The sequence below is a fragment of the Marmota monax genome, unplaced genomic scaffold (assembly GCF_021218885.2).
Source record: "Marmota monax isolate L192 unplaced genomic scaffold, Marmota_monax_Labrador192_F-V1.1 WCK01_AAM20220418_F8-fsc00033, whole genome shotgun sequence".
NCBI classification, from domain to species: Eukaryota; Metazoa; Chordata; class Mammalia; order Rodentia; family Sciuridae; genus Marmota; species Marmota monax.
Window position 1 is genome coordinate 5,808,921 of NW_026694282.1, and position 24,182 is coordinate 5,833,102.

Consider the following 24,182-nt stretch of genomic DNA (forward strand, 5'->3'; position numbering starts at 1 on the left):
CAACACTTTGGGGTGTAACAGGGAGAGGCTTCATAACAGAAATGCTCCATGCTCTGCAGAGGGAGGTGACCTTGTGGTCCTATTCTTCTGGGGGATAGGCATGTGTCCACTGAGAAAAGGTAGAACCAGGGAATTGTTTTTTGGAGTTCCAGAATTTTCTTAACATCATGTGAGACTCTTGGTTGCCTGTGTCCTTGAAATTACTTAGCAAAGCTTGAAACTGTTTGAGATGTCTGATGAATGTGGTAGGACTGACAACTGGAGCGAGTGTGTTCTATACACATACCTGTTTCTCAGGCCATATTTTCCCCAGGATCCCTATTAGTGCCTGTGTAACATTATGCCTCATTGCAAGGTTCGGGGTGAAGCAGAACAGACTTGGTTATATCAGAACTTCTTGCTACTGGCAAAACTCTGATATTTATTTGACACATCAGATATTTATCTAGTGGAAAAATGAATTGTTTAGGAAACTGAAATGCAACTGAAGAAACAATGTGTTTGGCTTCATTGCACCAAGCAAACCTGTGAAAATCCACACTGGATTTTTTGTGATGGTATTTACAATTACCCTGGGAGGTGACCCAGGCTCTTTGGGTCTCCAATGACTGTTCCTTATCAGTTACCTTAAAGATCTTTGGATGTTTAGATGCTTTCTCTCCCCCCACCCCTCCTTCAACTGCCAAAAAAAAAAAAAATCAGTACAATATCAATATTCTGCTGTGAACATAATTCTTCAAATTACTCGTGGCCCTCCTAAATTCTGGAGTTCTTTTTCTCTCTCCTTTTTAAGGTACACAACTTCTCTGCATGAACAATTCTGTTTTGAAACTTAGGATGATAAAGGAAAACTGCTACTGTAGCTGGATGGGAGGGAAACCTTTCTGTCCTCTGCCTCATAATAAACTGTATTCATCCTGGAGGTATCAAAAGACAGAAACAGCACATGGAACTCACATCCTCCTCCTGGTACAATGCCACCCACCATGAACTGAGTTGTGGCACATAAAGCACATCAGAGGGCAGGGCTTCCTCTGGTAGATGCTAACCAAGAGGAGTTTGACAGGCGTCAATATGTTTTGTGAAGGAAATCCTTTGATATCCTCTTTCCCCCACCACAAGCTCCCACACCAAAGCCTGATGTTTACCTTCTGCCAAAGGGTCCAGGGTGTGTATCATGAGCTGGAAGATGCTATTCCTCATGAGACTGTTGTGGAGGGAAGCAGAACTTCCACCTCGCTGTAGGCGCGGCTTAGCCTGAGCAGAGAAACCAAAGATATTGTTAGTTCTCAGAAATGCATTATAGATAAGACCCTCACCTGGCCTGGTGGACACTCATTTCTATCACAGGATCATATGTCATTCAACCAAAGATTTTGAGAGCACATTTCTAACCTCCTGTGGGGATACCTTTCTCACAACCTCTCCTATTAAAAGACTTAATTGCTTCCAGTTGTTTTAGAGCTTAGTGAATGCAAGGCAACGTGCTACATGCAACACATCATTTGCTTATCTCATTCTCAAAGTTAGCCCCATGAAGTAGATACTATTAAGTCTTGGTCCTAAATAGAGGAGGAAACATTCTTAGAGAAGTGCAATGAATGTCCAAGTCACACAGACAATAAATGAGAGACAGAGGTGTGGGTTTCAAGTCTGTTTTTTCTGGTACTAAAGAAGTGGATTATCTCTAAAATTTTGGATTGGTGCATGCCATTGGTAAAATTCTTGAGTGTATATCAACATCAATATCCATATTAATAAACTATAGTTATATAATAAGTCTATATTGATATCAATGTTCACATTAATATCCCTATCTACATAAACACACTAAATTATGAGCATATACAATGTTTTATTTTTAAACTAAGAAGAATGATACAGAAAGTAAATGAAGACGATGCTAATATCTTTATCCTTGATCCCCAAAGGATCAGCTTGCATGTCTCTGGGGAGACCTTGTCTCAACCCTGGGGACCACAGCTCTAATTCAGAAAGCACTATGCTTTGTTTTAGTGAAAGCTGAAGAGACAAGGCCTTCTACCCTGGATCCCTGGAGAATCCTCCTGGCTCCCAAGGAGGAGAGAGGGTTCTTTCTTTACACAAACTCATACTAGTTGTGATTCTTTGCCCAAATAATGGATCTGAGATGTGAGAGGATGAATGAGCTTCTAGAGATGAGTTTACCAGCACACTCTTTTTCTTTTATCTACAAAAGCAAATAGACTAAAAAAATCTCACCATAAATTCACTATATTTTGACAGATTTTTTTCTTGAAGAGAAACTACTTTCTTCCTCTTGATGGATTTTTTTGCTGCTTATCACAGGAGAAGATGCTCAGAGGCAGCTAAGCTTTATAGATAGACAGATTTAAGGGGGAAGGAGGTATTATAATACAAATGAATTAACTTTTTATTGAAATTTTGGTCCAAAAGCTTGATATGGAATTTTTCTGGAGTCAAATAAAAATAAAATATTATTTTCAATACAGTCTTCCAACCTTCCATATTGTAGGGTTTTCCAAAATATTTGACTATATTCCAAACCTTCAAGGGGGCTTTCTAAGAAAATTTCATAAGAGACACCGTAATTAACTATATTTAGAAAATGCTAAACCAGGTCATCTTTAGAGTTTCAAGACACACATTAGACCACTAAGTCTTCCATTAATGAGATCTGGTAACTTTGGTAGTGTTTCCAAACTGTTGCCAACATGTCCCTTATTTTGTTAGATATTTATTAATGATCATGGGTCCAAACATTTGGTGGTAAATATGAAACATGTAGTGAGCTTGAAATATGGATAAAATCTCAATGTGAGGTACATGTAGACATAAGATTTATTATAATTGCTTTTTCTATTAAAATTATATTTCCAACTCAACAGGGTTCAGAGAAGAATCAGAGGTGCCTAAATAGTGAAAGAGATCATGAACTCCTCAATGGAAGACACTGAGGTTTGTGCCTGTAGCCTGGGACTGGAACTAGAATGCTCTGGGCTCTCAATGAATATCTTATGTCTTTGCTTTGAGCATTAAGGGAGGAAGGAGAGGGACATAAATATTTTCATTACTGGTCATTTTAGCCTTGAAAATCTGTAACACTTTTAAATGTGTTGATTAACTATTAAGTTATAGAGGGTTCAGATGATTAGGGCTCATGATATTAATACATATACCTCAGTATATATCTTAACATGTATTAAGGTTAGGAGACTTCAATAAAGTTGAAATGTAACCACTGATATCTAAACACAAGGACTCAGAGGTCTTCTCCTTGCCAGGATGCACAATACAAAGTAGGATATGTTAATTGGACAGGGACTGGAAATTGTGTCTGTTGCTAATTATCTCTCATAACTATTGTTACTGTGTCTTTATTCTGGCAAACTGGAAGAACTCTGTTGTGGGCATCCGTCAATAGAATAGAATTCTATCTACAGAAGAACTTAAAACATTCTTTCAGGCATTATGTATATATTGAATACATAAGTTTCATGCAGCATTTCTTTTGATGAGACCAAAAGAAATTTTAAATTAAAAAGTATGTGCATGCGACACACAAGACACTTATCAAGCATTAGATTCCACGCTGTCCCCCACCAAATATCAATTCAACATCCCTTGGAATGTAGTTTGGAAATTTCTCTTTCAACTTTTTCATGAAAAAGTTCATGCCCAATGGTAGAGAGAATTCAAACTTTCGAAACCTAGGACCAAAAATAATTGTCAGCAAATGTCACAATTCAGTTGTTACTCATTGTAGGACAGAGTGTACACTTGACCCAGTGGATTAAACCATATATGTATTCCAAGGGAGAGGATGATTTGCTGACCATACAGTTTGATTTCCTCCCACCCCAGCCCCACGCTCTCCACAGGCACAGGACAGGCAGACAGGGCCACTGGTCCCTACCGGTAGAGCTGGTTCATCCTTGTCCCTGGCTGTAGATGACTGCATAAGAGGAAAAGGCAAAAACAAAAGACAAATAAATAAATAAAAGACAAATTACATATAGGATTTACATTTAATAATAAGTGCCATTATAGAGAAAGATTTGATTTTTTGCTGCTCTTGGGATGAATTAAGACAAAACAGGGGGCAAAGCGTTTATGTTTGTAGATGATATACAGTGGCATATTCAGGTACATCATCCATTCTCTTGACAGGTCAAAGTTGAATGGCCAACTCAAATGTCCAGCAATAAAGGCCACTTAAAATACAGCCCAGACATGTAATGGAATACCATGTGATCATCAAAGTGAATGAGGCGAATTTGCAGGTACGGAAATGGGTAATATCTAAGAAATATTGTTAAATGAAAACTTATTGTAAAAACCTTATTCATTACTACATCACATCATAGGATAAATTATTAATACTTTATTATATGTAAAGGAAAAAATCTGCAAAAAATATTGTTAGTGGTTATTGTTAGAGGGAATGGGATTACATGGAAGGGTCACTTTCCATCTTTGGAGGGAGTCAGTAGTCATTATCCCATATATCATTAATAAAACAAGACCTGAAGAAGTTACGTTGCTGAATTAAAGACCAGGATCAACTATACTTGGAAGTTAGATAATCCATTTTTTCTCGTGTTCTCTCTACTTGCAATTTTCTATTCTAAAATGGAGTTCTGTTTAGTTGGGAAGGGTTGGCTAGAACACGAGGGCACAAGAGGCTCTGATCACCTCTTAGAAAGAACGCAGTTTAGACAAGGAGACACTAGAATTCCCACATGACCCAGCTGATGGCTGTGCTTCTCCATCTCTGTGAACTCCTGGTCTTAAGCAGAACTGGGCACCATCCTGTGATTTCTCCAGTGGTACACAGGTGACTTAGACCCCTGCCCTGTCACTTCACCTCAACTATGGGTGCTTACAGCAACAGCAAAGCAGAACCTCCCTCACCCCACCTTGCCTTCTGGTCCTCCCTATTAGAATCTGAGCAGATACGCATCTGCAGGAATAATCATACACACCAAGAAGAGGTGACAGGTGCAGAACTGTTTTAGAACCTTCATGAGCTGTAGACTCTTGTTTTTTAGGTTTGACCACATGCATCAAATAAAGAACACTAAATGCTTCCATATACCCCCTGAAATTAGACATTCCTGTGTAAAAAATGAAGAGGGTTCTTAACATTTTGAATTTCAAATTATTGGCCATATGTAATTTTTTATGATTAGTGTGTTCAAAATCTTGGAAAGTGAGAAAACTGAATGCAGATTTGAATTCACATGTAATTTTTAAGAAAAGTAAATTAGATAACGAAGTTAATATTAGGTATTTTGTAGACATTCAATTAAATATTTAATAATATTGATTTTTATAGATATGTGGTTTTGGACTTTGGAACACTACTCTCTCTCTCTCTCTATATATATATATATTTATATATATATATATTTATATATATATATATATATATATATTTTTTTTTTCTTCTGGTTCCAAAAACTTTTATAGATCCTTGAAGAACTTGCGTGGGTCTTAGCTACAGACAAAAGGTTCTGAGTTGGTGGTAATCTCTGAGTACAGCCTGTGGGCATCACTAAGTTTGCCCAAATTCCTTGATTTGGGGCTCTGTTTAGGTGGTATCTTTAAAAACACTAATAAGAAAATATCTCTAGGACCTGGATCCCCAAAACATGCTTGGTAACTAAAGTGGACAGGAAATTATCCTTTGATTTCTCTCTTGGCTCTGAAAGGGGCCATATGAGCCTGCTTCTCTCTGGCAGGTCCTTTTATTTTCTCTCCATATACATCAGACAGCTCGACAAATGGCCCCCATTCTACAGAATAATCCTCTGGGGAAATTTTCCAGTGCAGTGAGCTCAGCCTTTGGACATACATTGAGATTAACTGTCAGAGAACACCTTTTCAGTTAGCAAATTTACACCTTGTGGCTAAATGGCAGACAAATAATTGTGAGTTGAGATTGATATCCCAGGAACACCCCAGAACATGAAGGAACAGGATAAAACAGAAAAGGATGGGCTTCAGAAGAGCAAAAATATCACCAGCTGAGAGTTTGGATTTAAAAAATATATATTTTATACAATTGTTTGAGGAAGGAAAAATACCCAAACCCGTCTTTTGGTCTGAAAGAGAGAAAAAAGTACCCCACTGACTTCCTTTTTCTCTCACAAGCGTGGAGGATCATAAAACACAATAAATGGAAGGAAATACCCTGTACATAGATTCTATGAAGAAAAAAAAACTGGATTGCATAGAAAGTTCTGAAAGCCTACATAAAATTTCCCACTGTTTAATGTCAATAGAAGTTGACATCTTTAGTTTTTTTTCAAGTGTGCTTTGCAGATATGGATATGCATCACGCAGCAACATGTAAATTTAGGTAGATAATCTAATGGGAGTCAATGCCATTTAAAATACCCCTGCACTTTCCTTTTATGTAGCCCTGTTACAAAAGAGGGCATGGTGGTAATTGTCCACTTTCAGGGGCTTGCCCACATCTATTGATAGTTCCTGGTGTTCACCTTATGTAGGCTTGCTTTAATTGCATCCTGAGGCACTGTCCTGGCAATGTGCTGCTGCTGATGATGGGAATTCACTTTTAGGAGGTTTTAGCTACTTTGGGAAAAATGAACGATGGGGACAAAGAAATGATCTTAATGTGTATAGCCAATAGGTTCTCAGTTGATGTCATGGGCCACTGAGGATCTGGCAAATTTATTCTTTCTAAATTTTTCTTTTTTAAAAAAGTTTTGCACATTTTTTATTGGTGCATTATAGTTGTACATAATGATGGACTTGGTTGTTTTATATATTCTTACATGCACACAATACAATAATATAATTTGGCCAATATAATTCCCCAGCACTTTCCCCTTCCCTCCCCATTTCCTACTTCTTGGTATTTTCCTCTATGATCTCCCTTTGGTTTTTAGGAGACCTACTACCACCTTTCTTTTCCTTTTTCCTCTCTAGCTTCCACATATGAGAGAAAATATATAACACTTGACCTTCTCTTAATATGACGGTCTCTAGTTCTATCCATTTTCCTGCAAAGACATGATTTCTTTTTCCTTTATGACTGAATAAAATTTCATTATGTATCTATACCATATTTTGTTTATTCAATCATCCATTGATAGACTCCTAGGATGGTTCCATAGTTTGGCTATTGTGAATTGTGCTGCTATAAACATGGGTATGCATGAATCACTATAGTAATATGACTAATTCTTCAGAATAAATACTAAGGAGTGGTAAAGCTGGGTCATATGGTGGTTCCATGCTTAGTCTTTCGAGGAAACTCCATACTGATTTCCACAGTGGTTACAGTAATTTAAAGTCCCACCAAGAATGTAAAAGTATTTCTTTTTCTTCACATCCTCTCTAGAATTCTTTATTATTATTATTATTATTATTATTATTATTATTATTATTATTATTGGTACTGAGGATTGAACACAGGGGTGCTCAACCACTGGGCCATATCCCTATCCCTTTTTAATGTTTTATTTAGAGACAGGGACTCGCTGAGTTGCTTAGGGCTTTGCTAAATTGCTGAAGCTGGCTTTGAATTCCTGTCTCAGCCTACCAGATTGCTGGGATTACACGCGTCCACCACCACACCCAGTTATTATTATTTGTATTCTTGATGGTTGCCATTCTGACTGGTGTGAGATGAAATCCCTATGTAGTTTTGATTTTCATTTCCCTAATTGCTAATGATGTTGAACATTTTCTCATGTGTTTCTTCACCAGTTGTATTTCTTCTTCTGAGAAGTGTCTGTTTAATTCCTTTGCCCAATTTTAATTGGGTTATTTGATTTTTTTTGTTGTAAAGTTTCTTGAGCTCTTTATTCTAGATATTAACCCTCTATAAGAAGAGTAGAGAGCAAATATTTTCTTCCATTTTGTAGGTCCCCTCTCCATATTCCTAATTTTTTCCTTTGCTGTGCAGAAACTTTTTAATTTGATGTCCCATTTATTACCTCTTGGCAAATTTATTCTATGTACTTAACAGAAGATGACTTCTTCAGGAAAAGACTAATGAGACTTTAAAAATTAATCTTGCCATTCTTACATTGGGCTTTGTTTTTAATCCCTGTAATTTAAATACCATCCATTATTATGCCATCCAATTTTAATACCAGCCATTATTACTCAGTGTATTATCATACACCAAATACTATCATTTTGGGCTGGACCAATTTGAAGGTGTAGATCCTGGTGGTTGATTCAAAGGCTATGCCAGCTATAGGACAGATTTGTTAGGCCAGTCTGTGGTGTACACAGCATTTCTTGAGGATTATCTTAGAGAATTCATTAAACACATCCTGAAAGGTCTCAGGCTGGGACACTGGTGCACCAAGGCAGGACCCCTATCTATTCAGGACAATTGGACTTCTAGCAGGGCAAGATGTACATAATGCATCTTTTAATTCCAAGAAAGTATTCTGTAATGCATATCTTTATTCATTTGAAATCAGCTCCCTTCCTAATTATTCCAAGTTGGTCCTGTGGCAACTGTACCTAAATTGAGCATAACCGCTGTCCATTCTATACTGGAATTGCACACTTGAAATTCAAGAATTGTTTTGAAAGTAGAAGGAAACATCTAACCTATGTGGAAGCATTTTTCTTCAGATAGTAAAGCATGTTACACATTTGGAAGCATTTTAGTGATGTAAATCATTCTCCAGTCCTTAAATTGTCTCTCTTCCACTCTGGAAAGCCACTGGTTGAGAATAATTTTGCAGAATATAAAGTGTAGTTTTGATGTAACTGTGTACAGTGCTTTATCCAAATACAGGCCTCCACTTTCACTCCCCACACATCAAAACTAGGCAAATATTGCACAGCCTAAGACCACTAGGCAAATATTGTTGCCCAAGACCACTCAATAAGAGAATAGTAGCCCATGGATCATTTTACCATATAATTGCCACCTGCAAATCACATAATCAAGTGAGTCACTACAAAGATTTCATAGGCAGAAAAAAAAATATAAAATAAGGGGTAGTTTTCCTGGCCAATGGTTTGGCATCAGACACAGAGGAAAAATTTTAAAAAATTATCAGAAAAGTCCAGCAACAACTATTAACTTCGATCACCATAACTTTCTATCAAGTCCAATTCAATGTGCCTAATTATACCAAAGACTCACAAGCACTATGAAACCTATGGAAATAAATTTAAAAGCATTATTTTGTCATAAATGCAATCCAAAATAAATATGCCAGTGATTGAAATACCAATACAGTATTTAATTTACATTAATTTTAATGTCTTAGAATTAGAAAGATTGGATGAGGGTGTTTTAAATTATTATAACGAACATATGTTAATTGTACAGATAAATGGGCTTTATTGTAACATTTCCACACATGCGTATGTTTTGCAATGATGGTGTCCACCTTCCTTGCTACCCACTCTCATCCTCCTCCTCATGCCTCGCCAACCCCCTTCCTAGTCCCTATTTGTCCTTCTTCTACCTTCATATTATCTTTTTTAAAAAATGAATTTTTCAGTTTTTATTTTTAAGTCTCCACATGTGAGAGAAAGCATGAAATACTTATCTATCTCTTCTTGACTTATTTTGCATATGAGGGATGAATTGAATGATTTTCATTTAAAAAAATGACATGAAGTGTAAAATGATGTTTTCTTCTTCTTTCAATACATTTATTTATAGTAAACAAAGAAACTCCTTGGGTAAAAATGAATATATCTCAAAGACACTCCTGGGTAAAAATAAAAATATCTCAAAACTTACTGAGAAGACAAGATAAAAAGGGCAAAAGCTTCAAACTTGAAATCTAAAAGGAAAAGAAACTGACTACCTCGCAATCATATGGAAACTCATCTCCCTCTCCTTCTATTATGACTTAGTATATTCCCTAAAACATTAAAGGAGAAGAGATTAAATAAGTTCTTAAAGACAGAAATACTAAGAGATACAAATTCAAATTACCACTGGTTGCTGGGAAATTATCCCATAATCCTAGTCCTTCAGAAAAGATTCCTTCAGGAATCTCAAAGATTATTGAATTGCTGAAGCTGGCAGCCCAGGAAGCAGTAATACACATTTCACAGGCATGTTTTAAAGAGATACATCAGAATGGAGAAAAAGAGTAGAAATGACCTAAGTAAGAAGAGGGTCATGGAAGCTCACATTCAGAAGACAAACCCTTTGTTGGAATAATATTCATTATCAGGAAATATTTTGGGATAGTGGAAAGAAACTTGAGACCAGACGTTCCCAGAATGAGAATGGAAGAGAAATTGCCTAGAAACAGATAAGAAACAGTATTTTGCTTTTTAAAGATTCGTGTAAGATAAAAAATAAAGTAGAAGGGGGCTGGGTTGTGGCTCAGCGGTAGAGCCCTCACCCAAGACGTGCAAGGCCCTGGATTTGATCCTCAGCACCACATAAGAATAAATAAAGGTATAAATTTTGAAAAGTGGTGTCACATGAAATTTAGGGCCAGGCTACTTTGATTAATTTTCTTGTTTTTGTTGATTCTTAGCTGTGTGACCTTGAGCAAGTTAATTAATCTCTTCATGCTTTTGTTCTCTGTCTGTGAAATGTGGATAATGAGAGTATTTACCTTAGAGGGCTGTGTGAGAGCTAATGAGTTAATACATTGCTTAGATACAATAAGCACTCTATATTAGCACTATTATCATCTTTATTAATATTAGGAACCCAAAGGGAAAGTAATGGCAAGTTACATCACAAAAGTAGATTCAGGTCATGAACTGGGTTTGGGAAGAGGGTGGCCTCTCTGGGAAGCAAGGCAAGTTTATTGATGAGGATGGTGAGAGGTGATTTGTGTAGGACACCAGAAGTTGGTCAATTGGGCAAGTCCTAGCTTGGCAGCTGTGGCAGGAGGAGATGACACAACAGATTCTATTTTTTTGACCTGGCTTCTGACCAGGTCCCATGAATTGTCCCATTTGAAGGACACGGGGTTGGCAAGGCTAGGTTGGCATCTTGGATCTTAGGGGGCCTGGCTTTGATCAGGAGGCTCTCTGGACATGGAAGATTCAGAGAAGGTAGAACCCAGGCTTGAACTGAAAGGAGCCCCCCAACTCTGAAATTCTGGGGTTTGTTGTGAATACTTTCACTTGATAGGATGTTGAAAAAAGAGGAGTATCTGGAGCAGAAAGGCCGCAGGTCAGTCACAAACTCAGGTTTGCTGGAATGTTTTCCTTCCTCGGGTGTATTGGGGATTAGAGGCTTCTGTATTCAGGAAAGCTAAGTATAGGGATGATCTGTGAATACTCCCAGTGTAAGCACCTGGGAGCACCAGGTACCTGTTGAAAGTCACAATTTGGATAAAGTGAAATAAGGCCCTTTTGAAAAAGTTTACCCTGTGAAAGGGCAGATACAGGTAAGAAGAGGCATCTCATCTTAGGGATCTCCTCTGAGGGATCTCCTTTAACATTATTAGAAGGTAGAATTTGAGAATCCTCAGTAAGGCAAGGATACCAGGGTAATATCAGGATGCAGACCTAAACCATAGCTGACAAATTAAACCTATATGATTGTGTTCAACCAGTGTCTCCAAATTATATCCATCATATACTATTACCAGAAACATTCTGGACAAGCAATAGGTATAAGGTGAATTTTTATTATCATCTCTGTATCTATTTGCTACCATGAACCATTAATTAAACATGGGCTAATTTCTTTCCTGTTTTTTGAAAGATAAAAATAAATAGAAAGAGGTCCTAGTAAATTTCTTCTTTCATCTCAAATAATTCTTTTGTGTACTCTACTGGGAAAATGGCACAAGCTTTTAAATAGGAGTTCTTTAAATGCTTCTCATAGAATTGGTAAACTACATTGGGTATATCCTGTACCCAGTTTTCCCAGATAGTCTTCTTCTGAATACTAGAAGTTGTAAGATCCTTAAGGACAGGATTCAGCTATGTGCCTTCCATCGCCTCTGACTGTCGGTACTTACAATGTAACCAACCAGGTGGCCTGGGTGAGTAAGGTCACCTAGACAGAATGGGAACTCTGTTTCTGTGTGAGGAAACAAAGCTCCCCAGCTGCCTATTCCACTGGCTAAATTAATAGTTATGGTGATTATTTAAGTCCACTTCTTAAAGAACTCTTTAATCTTTTTTATTAAGTAGCCACATAGAAGACAGTAATTCCCATTTTATAAATGGAGAGAGAGAGAGGCAAGAAGGGCTTCAGGCTATTTCTGTACTCAGGACACTAAGCACCAGTGTTAATTCATTTAATTTAGGAGTTAATAACCCATCTACCACTGTTATCTCATTCCTTCCCCAGAAAAATCCAGATGTTGCTAATATATTTTATAATATTGTTTGAGCAATTCTCAAAATTAATAATGTACAATTTTGAGATGCCAATCAAACACAATCTGTTAGTGATGTTCTGGCATTAGTCACACAGATTTCCTCTGACTAGTTATGAACCCCAAATGCATTCCAACTAATGCATGTATTACATTTTTATTACCTTACATCTTTTAAGGAAAGAATGATAAGAGGGTGTGATTTTTAGAAAAGTCCAACAAGTGTTGGAACTGGACAAACTAAAGAATAATTTATAGCAAACCAGCAGATTTTAGTAATAACAGGTAATTTTATAAAAAGCTCAATATAGCCAAATGTTTTATATATATACTATATCTCATTGAATCCATACAGTAATAAGTATTAAAACCACCCCTGTCCCCTTTAACACATGAGGATCCTGAGGCTGAAGGAGATTGGACAAAGCCACATAGCCAGTAAATGGCAGAACTGAGATATGAATTCAGACATCTGAGCTCCAGAGCTTTCTTAAGTGTTGGGGAAACAAGATGGTGGAATTTTCCTTGCAGTGACCTGTGAGGAGAAGGCAATGCTACTCCAAATACAGTAAAAATATTAATAACTATTTATGAGCTCTTACTTTCAATGGAAGCCAGAAAATAGCTGCCAAGCAATTGTTGTGAATTCAGAATGATAGAGAGGGGGGAGGGAAAGAGAGAGAGAAGGGAAATTGCATGGTAAAGGAAGGAGACCCTCATGGTTATACAAAATTACATACAAGAGGAAGTGAGGGGAAAGGGGAAAAAAAACAAGAGAGAGAAATGAATTACAGTAGATGGGGTAGAGAGAGAAGATGGGAGGAGAGGGGAGGGGAGGGGGGATAGTAGAGGATAGGAAGGGCAGCAGAATACAACAGACACTAGTATGGCAATATGTAAATCAATGGATGTGGAACCCATGTGAATTTGCAATATGTATACGGGGTAAAATGGGAGTTCATAATCTGCTTGAATCAAATGTATGAAATATGATATGTCAAGAGCTTTGTCATGTTTTGAACAACTAATAATAAAAAAAAGAATAAAAAAAAGATTTTTGCTCATTGGATATGCATTCTTTTTTTTTTTTTTTTTTTGAACTTGTGAGTTAGTACCCAGGAATGAAGTATAGAAGACATTTTTGTTGTCCTTTGTCTCTCCAGAATTATTATTTAGATTCACCCACAGTTGTCATGATTTTTCATTACTTCTCTCTTGAAGGTCATGGAGGAGACTTTTTATCACCTTCACAATGGCATAGATTCAAATAGCAATGCAAATTGATTTGAAGTTGATTTGTATTAAGGTGTTGAAGAGAGGGGAAGAGAGGGGCCCTCTGGTGGCCTCATTTATTACTGCGGCCACCAGACTGCTCTGGGATGTGGTTTATTTGAAAGCAAAGGTGTGCCAGGTTTTCAATTACTTTCTAACATTTGAAGGAAGAGTGCTGGTTTATGTTTCAAGGAAACAATAAACTAAAAAAGAAAGAAAGAAAGAATCATTATCAATGTTTGGATCATCAATAGGAGACTCTGAATAGCAAGTTTTGAACAAAGGAAATCATTTATTTAACAATATTTATTTGATAATATTTATTGAACCTTTAATATATAGCAGGCACTCCTCTATGTCTCAGGGATTTAGTTGTGACAAAACTAGCAAAAATCTCTGTTTTTGTGGACCTCATACTCCAGAATATTTATTATCATAAAATTATCTAGACAGAAAAAGTTGGTAGCAGATTACTGAAAATGAAGTATTATGTTTAAGGATATACTTAAATGAATTAACTAGGTCTGACCATCAATTTTGCAATCATATTTTATAATTAATCTATTGATTCTGGATTTACTATGTATTCTTGTTTAAAGAGAAGGTAGTAAAGACTATTAAAAATATGAAGAACATGGTTGTGTCTACACAATTAAAAATTCAAAATATAGCAAAATTTTTTAAAATATATTTTTTATTTGTTGATAGACCTTTTTAAAATTTATTTATATGCGATGCTGAGAATTGAACTCAGTGCCTCCCATATGCAAGGCAAGTACGCTACCATTGAGCTATAGCCCCAGCCCAAAATATAGCAAAATTTAATGAGCAAAAGGAACTAGATATTTCAAGTACACGTTGAAACTGATAATATTGAAGGTATGATTTAAGTTTTGGTAGTATTATTAATAACAAATCTTTTGCCAACATTTAAAAAAATTTTTCATGGAATTCAAGAGTTAAGAAAAGAGAGAGACATTCTGAATTCCAAAGAGAACAAAAGATTACAAGTGTCATGTAGTGCAGCGATTTTGATATACAGTATATAGCTTTTCTTTTTTTTTTCAGTATATAGCTTTTCACATTTATAGATTTTTAGATTAAAAAATGTATCCTCATTAATACAACATATTGATTATTTACATTTTAAAAACTGATCCTAGAAATTTTATTGGCACTGTTATCAACACCCAATTCCTGTAAGATTTTGACACAATTAGCATACATGCAGAAAAGTCGAGATATTAGATTTGCTGAATTTTGCTTCAGAATTTCCAGGAGGCAAATGAATATTATTGAGGTCAATTTAAATATTTAATAACACAAATGAAAAATGTAAGTAAATGCAAGAGACAATAAAAGTCACAAATGTCAAGAATAAATTATTTTGTGTTGGAAATATACTGATACTGAGAATTGGTCCCCTCCTTAATCTGCTCTTCTGTTCCCAAGCAAGGCCAAGAAGAAGCTAAAATCATTCACATCACAGAAGTAAGTTACGAAAGTGGGACACAGCCACTTTCATTTCAAGCACTGCTTGGCTGCTTTCACATTGTGTTCACTCTGTGTGCCGCCCCCACCCAGCCCCATTTCCTCCCTAGTTCATTCTTCTGTATTATTTATCTCATCTTCCTTTTCCACCATTGAGCATCCTTCTGAGGGCACAGACCATGCCTATTTCACTTTATAGGATTCCATGGCACCTAGCATAGTGGTGCTAGATGCTTAACAAATGCACGTTTAATAATAAATAAACTAAATCAGATCTTATATTTTTTTAATGAGCCCATATGCTCATCTATAATAAGGCTGGAGGCAAATGGCTTCTACTCCGTCCAACACTGATCTGTGTCCCTTTCCTCTTGACTTCTGATACTGTTAATGAACTACTGCTTCTTTAATCATGCTCTTCCCAGGTAACTGGGATGTGCACTCTGAATGGGCCTTATTTCCTCCTATGTATAGATATACAGCATCAAACCTCCTTTCTTTGAACTCCTGTTTGAGTTAGATCAGCATTTCACAGCATTTCTGCTTGCATGTGTTTGTCATTTTTCCTCCTTTGTTTGAACTATAGACCTCTTGAGCAAGGGTGTCATAGATAACACATCTTCATATTTCATATTTTGACTGTCATTATGCAGGCACACCACAGATACTCAGCAGACAGTGGTGTTTCCACTGCTAGTTATAAGTAGTGGTATTAGAGGTTGCAAGGAAGGAGGCTGCTCAAACAGGCAGAAAACTAAAAATGAGGCAAAAAGAGTTGAAGTGCTTGGATCCACTGTTGGGGTTTAGGTCATGGTCAGCAAAAACTATTTGACTGGTATAGAGTGGTATCATTAAAAAAAATTTCTCTGGCTTAGTCCCTGGGATCCTGTGCCCAGATATTATAGCATGAGTCATTGAATCTGAGAGAGCCTGTTTTCCTTCTGGTGGCCCAATTGGACCTGTAATACTGGTGGGAGAGGTGAGTTCTTTCAGTGTCATCTCTTTCAATTGGTAAAAGGGTTGAATGGAGCAGGACCACCATGCAGTGAAGTGGAAAACATGGCAATAAGGAACAGTTCCAGTGGGCATTGATCATGGTACAACTGGGCATCTTGGAAATGTATAGTTCAATGTAGGGTCTAGGGATTCTACCAATGGGACTTTCCCTGAGAACGATTAACTTCTCAATTACCCCTCTAAAGCAGATGCAATCTAGGCTATGGAGGGTCTTGTTAAAGTTCAAACTTATCCTCAATATCTTCTCCAGCTGCATTTACCCCAAAACTTTGCTCTCATGGGCAGTCTAGGCAAATTATAATTTTAGCCACTTTATGTGTGTTCCATCCTGGATAGCACCATGTCATTCCCTTTGCTGTATTTGCCAAATATCCTGCCTCATGACATAAGATCACTCTGTCACTCTTCATCTCAGGCTTCCTGCACATCTCATAGGTGTTACATTCTTCTAAGTATGGGGATACAATAGGGAGCAAAACACACCAAATCCTTGCTATCATGGAGCTTATATTCTAGTTTAAATCTTCTAAGACATGTTCTTCTAATTTAATAGCAACAGCAGCAGTTAATATATAAGATTCTTACAGACCTTTATTGAGCATTAACTGTACCTGAGATACCATGCTGAATGCTCATCTGCAATCCTAAGTGACAGGTGCTATTAGAAAACATAAAACAAAAACCCTTTGTGTTTTGAAGTTAAAAGGGTTAGAGTTAGGGTTAGTAATTATAGATTCACAGGGAATTGAAAAAAATGTAACACGAGATCCTATGCACCTTTGCCCAGTCTTCTCAATGGTAATATCTTGCATAACCATAGTACAGTACAAGACTAGGAAGTTGACATTGGTACAATCTATGGAGCTCACTCATCAGCTATCTGTGCACTCATTTATATTTGTGTGTGCAGCTCTATGCCATTGAATCACCTGTGTAGCTTCATTTAACCACCACTGCAGCCCAGGTCCTCAACAGTACATCATAGGACACCCTTGACTATCCCTTTATGTCTGCACCTGCCCTCTTCCAAAAGGAAATTGGCCTTTTCCATTCACTGTAATTTCTTTGAGGTTCGTCCAAGTTGTTTCACGTATCAACATTTGGTTCCTTTTTAACCATTCAGTAGCATTCTAGGTCATGGTCCATTCTTTGCCTTTTATGGATATTCAATTGGTATTATGCCACTTTAAAGATCTGGAGTGGCTGATTAACTTACCCCAAATCACTCATCGTTTAGTAGCATCCCAGGGTATGGATGTATCAGTTTGTTTAATTGCCCACTCATTCAAGGTCATTTGGATAGTTTTCAGTTTGGGGCTATAGTTGATAAAGCTGCTTTTGAGCATTCATGTACAGATTTCTACATAAATACAAGTTATCTTAGATGTATGCTCCAAAGTTCAATTTCTGGGTCATATGATAAGACCATTTTTAGTTTTAGAAGAAATTGTTACCTCTTTTCCAGAGTAGCTGTGCCATTTTACATTCCCACCAGAAAGTTTTTTGGTATTCTTGCCAGCATTTGGTATTATCATTGTTTTTTTTTTTCTGTTTTGTTTTTTTTAATATTTATTTATATTTTTTTTAGTTTTTGGCGGACACAACATCTTTGTTTGTGGTGCTGAGGATCGAACCCGGGCCGCACGCATGCCAGGCGAGTGCGCTACCACTTGAGTCATATCCCCAGCCCTATCATTGTTTTTTATTTTAGTTATTCTGATAGGTGCGGTGACATCTCATTGTGGTATTCACGTACATTTCTCTAATAGTATACGATACTGAGCTTTTTTTTGCATGTGCTTATTTGTCCTTTGTAGATTCTCTTCAGTGAAATATTCATGCATATTATTTGCGATTTTGTTAATTGGATTTTAAAAAAGGATATGTTTTGCCTCATTCCACCGTTCTTACTATGGCTACATCACTCTCCTCCCCTCATTCCCCTCTGCACTCGGATGTGATTCTGCACCATGCTCAATCCAAGGAAGGAGAATTTGTACTCCATTTGTGTACAATGTGTCAAAATGCATTCTACTGCCAAGTATTACTAATTAGAACAAATTATAAAAAAGAAAAGAATTTTGCAGCTCTAAGGATCTTGTACCTATTTGTTAGACTTATTCCCATTGTACTGCATAATTTTGAGGTGCTAGTGTAACAGTGGATATCACGTTTATAATTTAAAATCCCAGTTGTCATTGCGGATATTAATTTCTATGAAAACAATTGACTTTTTATATCAAAAAAGCTGTTTTGCAATGATCTTGGCCAAATTATATTGTTACATTAGGTGCATGTATGAGTGTGTGACAACAGATCTCACCATTATGTATAAGTATAATGCACCAATAAAAGATGGAAGACAGGTTATGTTTTCTAAATTTCCTATACACTTAAGATATAATTCTTATATATATATACACACACACATATATATATATATATATATACACACATATATACAAATATATATATATATATATATATATATATATATATACACACACACACATATATATATTTATTTAGTTGTTGATGGACATTTATTTATTTATCTATTTATTTATATGTGGTGCTGAGAACCGAACCCAACGCTTCACACATGCTAGGCAAGTGCTCTACCATTGAGCCATAACTCCACCCCTCAAGATATAATTCTTTTGTCTGACATGTAGTTTGTAAATATTTTCTCTCTGTCTATAATTTGTCTTTCATCCTTGAAAATACAGCCTCTCACTTAGCAAAATTTTTATTTGTATGAGGTTCAATGGATCAATCTTTCCTTTTATGGATCAGCTTATGGTAGCAAGCCTTACAACTCTTCCTAGGTGCTGATGATTTTTGCCTGTTTTTTCCCCTTGGAATTTTAATTTTGTGTTATTCATGTAAGACTATGATTCAATTTGAACTAATTTTTGTATAAAGTATGGATGTATCACAGTTTGTCTAATCACCTACTCATTCAAGGGCATTGGATTTTTTTCTATTTTAGTGTTGTCTTTAATCTATGGATTGTTGAGAAATGCATTTCTTTTCTTTAAATGTTTTTCTATTTCTTATTTCTATTTTTGGTGCTGGTGCTGGAATTTAACCCAGGGTGCTTTACCACTGAGTCACATTCCCAACCCCTTTTTATTTATTTTTAAATTTTGAGACAAGACCTCACTAAGTTGTTTTAGGGCCTTGCTAGGTTATTGAGGCTGGCCTTGAATTTGTGATCCTCCTGCCTCAACCTCCCGAGTTGTTGGGATCACAGGCATGGGACACAAATTTTAAATGGCTGCCTTTAAAATTTTTAATTGTCACATAGTAATTGCATATATTTATGGGGTACAGTATTATATTTCAATATGTGTATATAAAGTGTAATAATCACATCAGAACAATTGGCTTATCTATCGTTTGGTGATTTTTGGTCATGGTCCATTTTTTTGCTTCTTATGGATATTCAGTTGCTATTATAGTCATTTTAAAGATTTGGGGTTGTGAACTAACTCACTCCAAATCACAGAGGTAGTATGAGAAATGCTGGGATGAAATGTATGCAGTCTAACTTGAAACCAGATGCTATTAATGCCTGTTTTTCCCTGGTCTAAGGTCTCACTCTTGTTGCATTCCCCAAGTAAACATAAACATACTCTGAATTTACCTTCCTTGCAGCACAACATTTACTCAGAAAATGACAGCCATTTAATCCTCATAGGGCTATTTAAGGAAACCTGGAGTTCAGTCATTAGCTTTGATTTGGACAAAAAGTCCATGATTTAAAAAATAAATGACTATTTTCAATGTCATGAGTCCTCCTAATCTTATGAAGACAAGAATTATCTAATCTTATAAAGTGTAAAACAGAAAACAGAGATGAAATTGAGATCTGTCATTAAGGGTAGCATCCATTTTTTGCTGATGAAGTAATAATGGACTGACAATGTTGGAAATTCAGCCTTTAAATGAAAATTCTGGTTCCAGACAGTAGCCGTGGTCTCCTAGGGCATATCTTATCTGTTATCTGTCAATAGCATAACGGAAATTGTGTGCAATTGAAAACAGATGTAGTTTCACAGTAATAGAAATGGAAAAGATGTGCTCTGGAAATCCTAACTGCATTACTGTCAAATGGAGCCAGGAGGTACCAACATTACAGTCAACACCATCTTCTTGAATATTTATTCAGTGCTATTTTCAGTTGTTGGAATTAAAAAATCTGTATCAGAATTAGAGGAAAATGACATGAGAAATATCCTGAAGGAAAGCTCTTCCCTCCCCACCAATTACTGCTTGCTCTGAAGGCTTGGCCATTGGGAACTTCTTAAGATAGTCCTGGAAGTTTGTTTTGTAGCAGGCTTCATGGCCCAAGCTTACCGCTTAGAGAACATTTTAAATGCCAATAGTAATCATAGAATGTTGCATGATATTAGCATTGAAAGTTTGCTGTTTACTCATTTTTGTTAATAGTAGATGGACTTCTTTGTATGTGATTCCAATTTACAATGAAAAATATATTTGACCTATAGGAAAATGATACTTGTCCATTGATTAAAATCCCAAAGTGAAAGATTGTGCTCATGCTGACACTTCTCTAAAAATGATGTGTAGGTGTTCATTCCTCATGAGTTTATAATGAAGAATTTCAAACAGGAAAAGTTAAGAATAGTCATATTTTCAGTACTTAGAATCAATCATTTCTAACATTTTCTGTGCTTGTTCTCTCTCTCTTTCTCCTCTCTCTCTCTCTCTCTCTCTCTCTCTCTCTCTCTCTCTCTCTCTCCCTACCTATTCTGATTAATTTTAAAGTAAACTACAGATATCACAACATCTTTCCCCTAACATTTTTCTTATTCATCTTCTAAGGATGTGAGCATTCTCCCATGTGATCATAGTCTGGGAGGGTGTGCGTTTTCTATTTATGTAATGTATGTACACTAATTGGTGACATGTTGTCTTAGAAAGTGGTTGCTTTTTTTTTTTAACCACAAGGTCAATTTTGTGTTTAACTTTTGCCCCAAGTCTAGTGATTCAGATATGAAAAACAAAATATTTGTGCTATTTGCTAATACGTACTCTCTTCCCTACTTTGCCACTAACCCTTGGGAACAGATCAACAAATTATTTAGTTCATTAAAAAAAAATTGCTCTAGACACAAGGACTCATTTGCTGACTGCTGTTTGGCATTAGCTTACTGGTGGACAATACTGACCACACATTTACAAATACAAATGCTACTGTGTGACAGGTTTCTTATTTGGGGGTCTATAGTCTAAATTTGAGGGGAAAGAAGTTTGTGAAATTTCTAAAACTTTGCACCAAGTTATGTATGTATATGAATTTTCAGAGGGCAGAAATTAGAGCATTCAAAGTTTGTCAGATTCTAAAAAATGTCCATGACCCTACAAAGGTTAAGAATCACTAATTTAATGCTTTCAAAATGCTTACTTACCCTTTGGAAACTGGTAGATACTATTTCAAAGGGCACACATTGTCAACTGCTCACTGTCAGGAAGGAGGAATTCTGAAAGGACCCATCCTGTCCACCTGATTGATAGATAGCCCAGTGCCACTGAAATGGGTTCTGGCAGAGGCGAGTGGGAGCAGAAGGCAGCACAGAGCATTTTACACACGCTGACATGTTCTCAATTAGTTCACACTCTTCAGGAAAAAGCTCGAATGTCACTGCAGATGGTCTGACTCTATTCAGTGGGCAAAGACTAGGCAGAGTGCCTAAGGTCTGCCTGGCACATCGGGCTCTCCTCTCGCCCCACTGTTTGTTCTAAATGCTGCCCCTCTGTGTGCTTTGGAGCTGACATCTGTGATTTCACTCACCTTGAAAAAAAAAAAAAACACAAGGGGGAGGCAGAAAAACCCCAAAATAAACAAGTGAGAAAAGGTTAAAAGCTTCCTTTTCATCAGCCCGGACATTTTGGAAATGGGCACACTTTCTCTTTTAAATACCAAAGGATATAAAATGAAGGGGAAAAAAAAATCCAGGCACCATGCTCAGGGTTCTGTCTTGGTTGTTTCTCTCATGGCTTCCAGAGAGTGATCCATCTCTCCTTAGCATCTCTGTTTTACAGCTGGAGGAAAAAGCTCAAAGCGATGGTGCCACTGGGTGCCTTAAGGACAGAGTTACCCAGCAGACAGGGGCAGCTGAGGTTAGCACTTGTGTCTGCTAAATTCCATTTCCCATCAGGCTTTGTCGTTGTATAAGTATGCAGTGCAGGATGATAGAGGTGGAAAACACAAATGCAAAGTATAACAAACGAGTGAGTCAGCTCGGTCTGTGGGGTAGTTTGCTGACTGTGCTTTATTTTGTGCTAGTTTCTGTTGAAAAACGTACAGTGGGAGACAAATCAATAGCACTTAGTATTTGAACAACTTGATTTTAATGCATTATCTCATTTAATATTTATAGCTCGGTGAGTGTTATTAATCCCATTTTACAGCTGGAGAAAGAGAGGTGCAGAAAGGAATACGAAATAGCTTGAGGTCAGAGATGTGGTCCCTGGTAAAGCTGGCTTTCACATCCAGGACTGTGGCCAGGAAGCTGGTGTTGTCTCTCCCTGAAGCTTTGGGGCAATGGGACAGGTGGGATTAGGAAACTGTTAACTCCTGGGAGGGCGCAGACTCTCAGATCATTCAAATGAGAGAAGTTTCTTTTCTCCAAATGAGCCCCATTTTATCCAACATACACAAAATCACATTAAAAGTTTTGTGGGAAATCACATTTTAGTAAATTGAATTTGTCTTCATTGTCCATGAATATACCTTTGGCAGATGACTCTTAATATTTTTCTTTTACCTTCCCTCCCTCTTGAACTGGATATCCTCAAGTAGATATTTAAACATACTGGGAAATATGGGAGGCTCTATTTTGTTTGTATTTTAGAAATAGAATAATTATTTCCCAATGAGTTTGATTTTTGCATTTGTATTTTTATTTTTAGGTGTTAAAAATGAACATGGAGCCCACTGTGGTGGTGCATGCCTATAATCCCAGCAGCTCAGGAGGCTGAGGCAGGAGGATTACAAGTCTGAAGCTGGCTTCAGCAAATTAGTAAGGCCCTTAAGCAACTCAGTGAAACCCTATCTGTAAATAAAAATATTTTTAAAAAGGGCTGGGGATATGGCTTAGTGGTTAAGAGTCCCTGGGTTCAATCCTTGTTATCAAAAACAAAAACAAACACAAAAACCAACTAACCAAACAAAAACCCCCACAGGATATAATTTAAAAGACTAAGGCTGTGGGATGATACTGCACAATAATAGCAGGCATTTCACAGAGTCCTGGTTCTACCAGTTACCAGATCCATGGCCTCCAGATGGTTGCTAAAGGGCTCCAGTAACTATCTCACAGGGTTCTTTAGTTAAATGACACATGTAAGATCCTGGATCCCTATAGACAATAAACATACATATGAGGATCAAAAATGACAAGAACCTCCAACTAGAACAAGATGGCAGGTAGCCAGGTTGGAGTTTCCTGAATCTCCCAAAAGCTTTAGCCTAGACTTTCAGTTTCATAAAACCATGGAGAACTGGACAAGTTGGTGGTCATCATCCCACACAGACATGTGACCTGCTTCTCTTTCCCCACTTTCACCTGGGTATTCACCATTCTGCATGTGGAAGTGGTTTTACCAACAGCAGATTCTCTCCCATAGTGCTCCATTCCCTTCTCACCCTGGTCTATGCTGGGTAAAAGTGCTACTTTATCATAGGCAGTCCTGTCGGTTGTCCTACTTGATTACTGTTGGTAGTTTGCAAATTGGCTGCAGTTATTCTCTTCTGTAGATCAGAGTCCCTTTGCAGCAGTGACTTTGCAGGCCCTCTCCCGCAAAGGAGATGGATTTTATTTCCCTTTAATATCATATGTGTGTGTGTGTGTGTGTGTGTGTATAAAATATTTGTTGTTGTTGTTTTGAGACAGGGCTGGCTATATTGCTCAGGCTGGTCTCAAACTCATGATTCTCCTGCCTCAGCCTCTGGAGTAGCTGGGATTATAGGCCTGTGCCACTGGGCCTGGCTCTCCACCCTCTTGGATCTGAGATGATCTTATGACTTGCTTGAGCTAACAGAATGCAGTGGAA

The 24,182-nt window shown here is 37.1% G+C and overlaps 1 protein-coding gene across 4 annotated transcripts in view; it reads right to left on the bottom strand.

Annotated features, from left to right (window-relative positions):
- Slc24a2 (solute carrier family 24 member 2) overlaps nucleotides 1-24,182 on the bottom strand; it is a 226,330-nt gene that overhangs the window by 81,950 nt on the left and 120,198 nt on the right. For 2 of the 4 annotated variants that reach the window (XM_058586378.1, XM_058586376.1), the window contains exons 3-4: nucleotides 3,917-3,955; nucleotides 1,149-1,257 (exon numbers count right to left, since the gene is read on the bottom strand). In XM_058586378.1, the coding sequence (XP_058442361.1) occupies nucleotides 1,149-1,257; nucleotides 3,917-3,955 (148 nt within the window). The remainder of the gene's footprint in view (nucleotides 1-1,148; nucleotides 1,258-3,916; nucleotides 3,956-24,182) is intronic. The other 2 variants (XM_058586377.1, XM_058586379.1) reach the window with 1 other exon arrangement.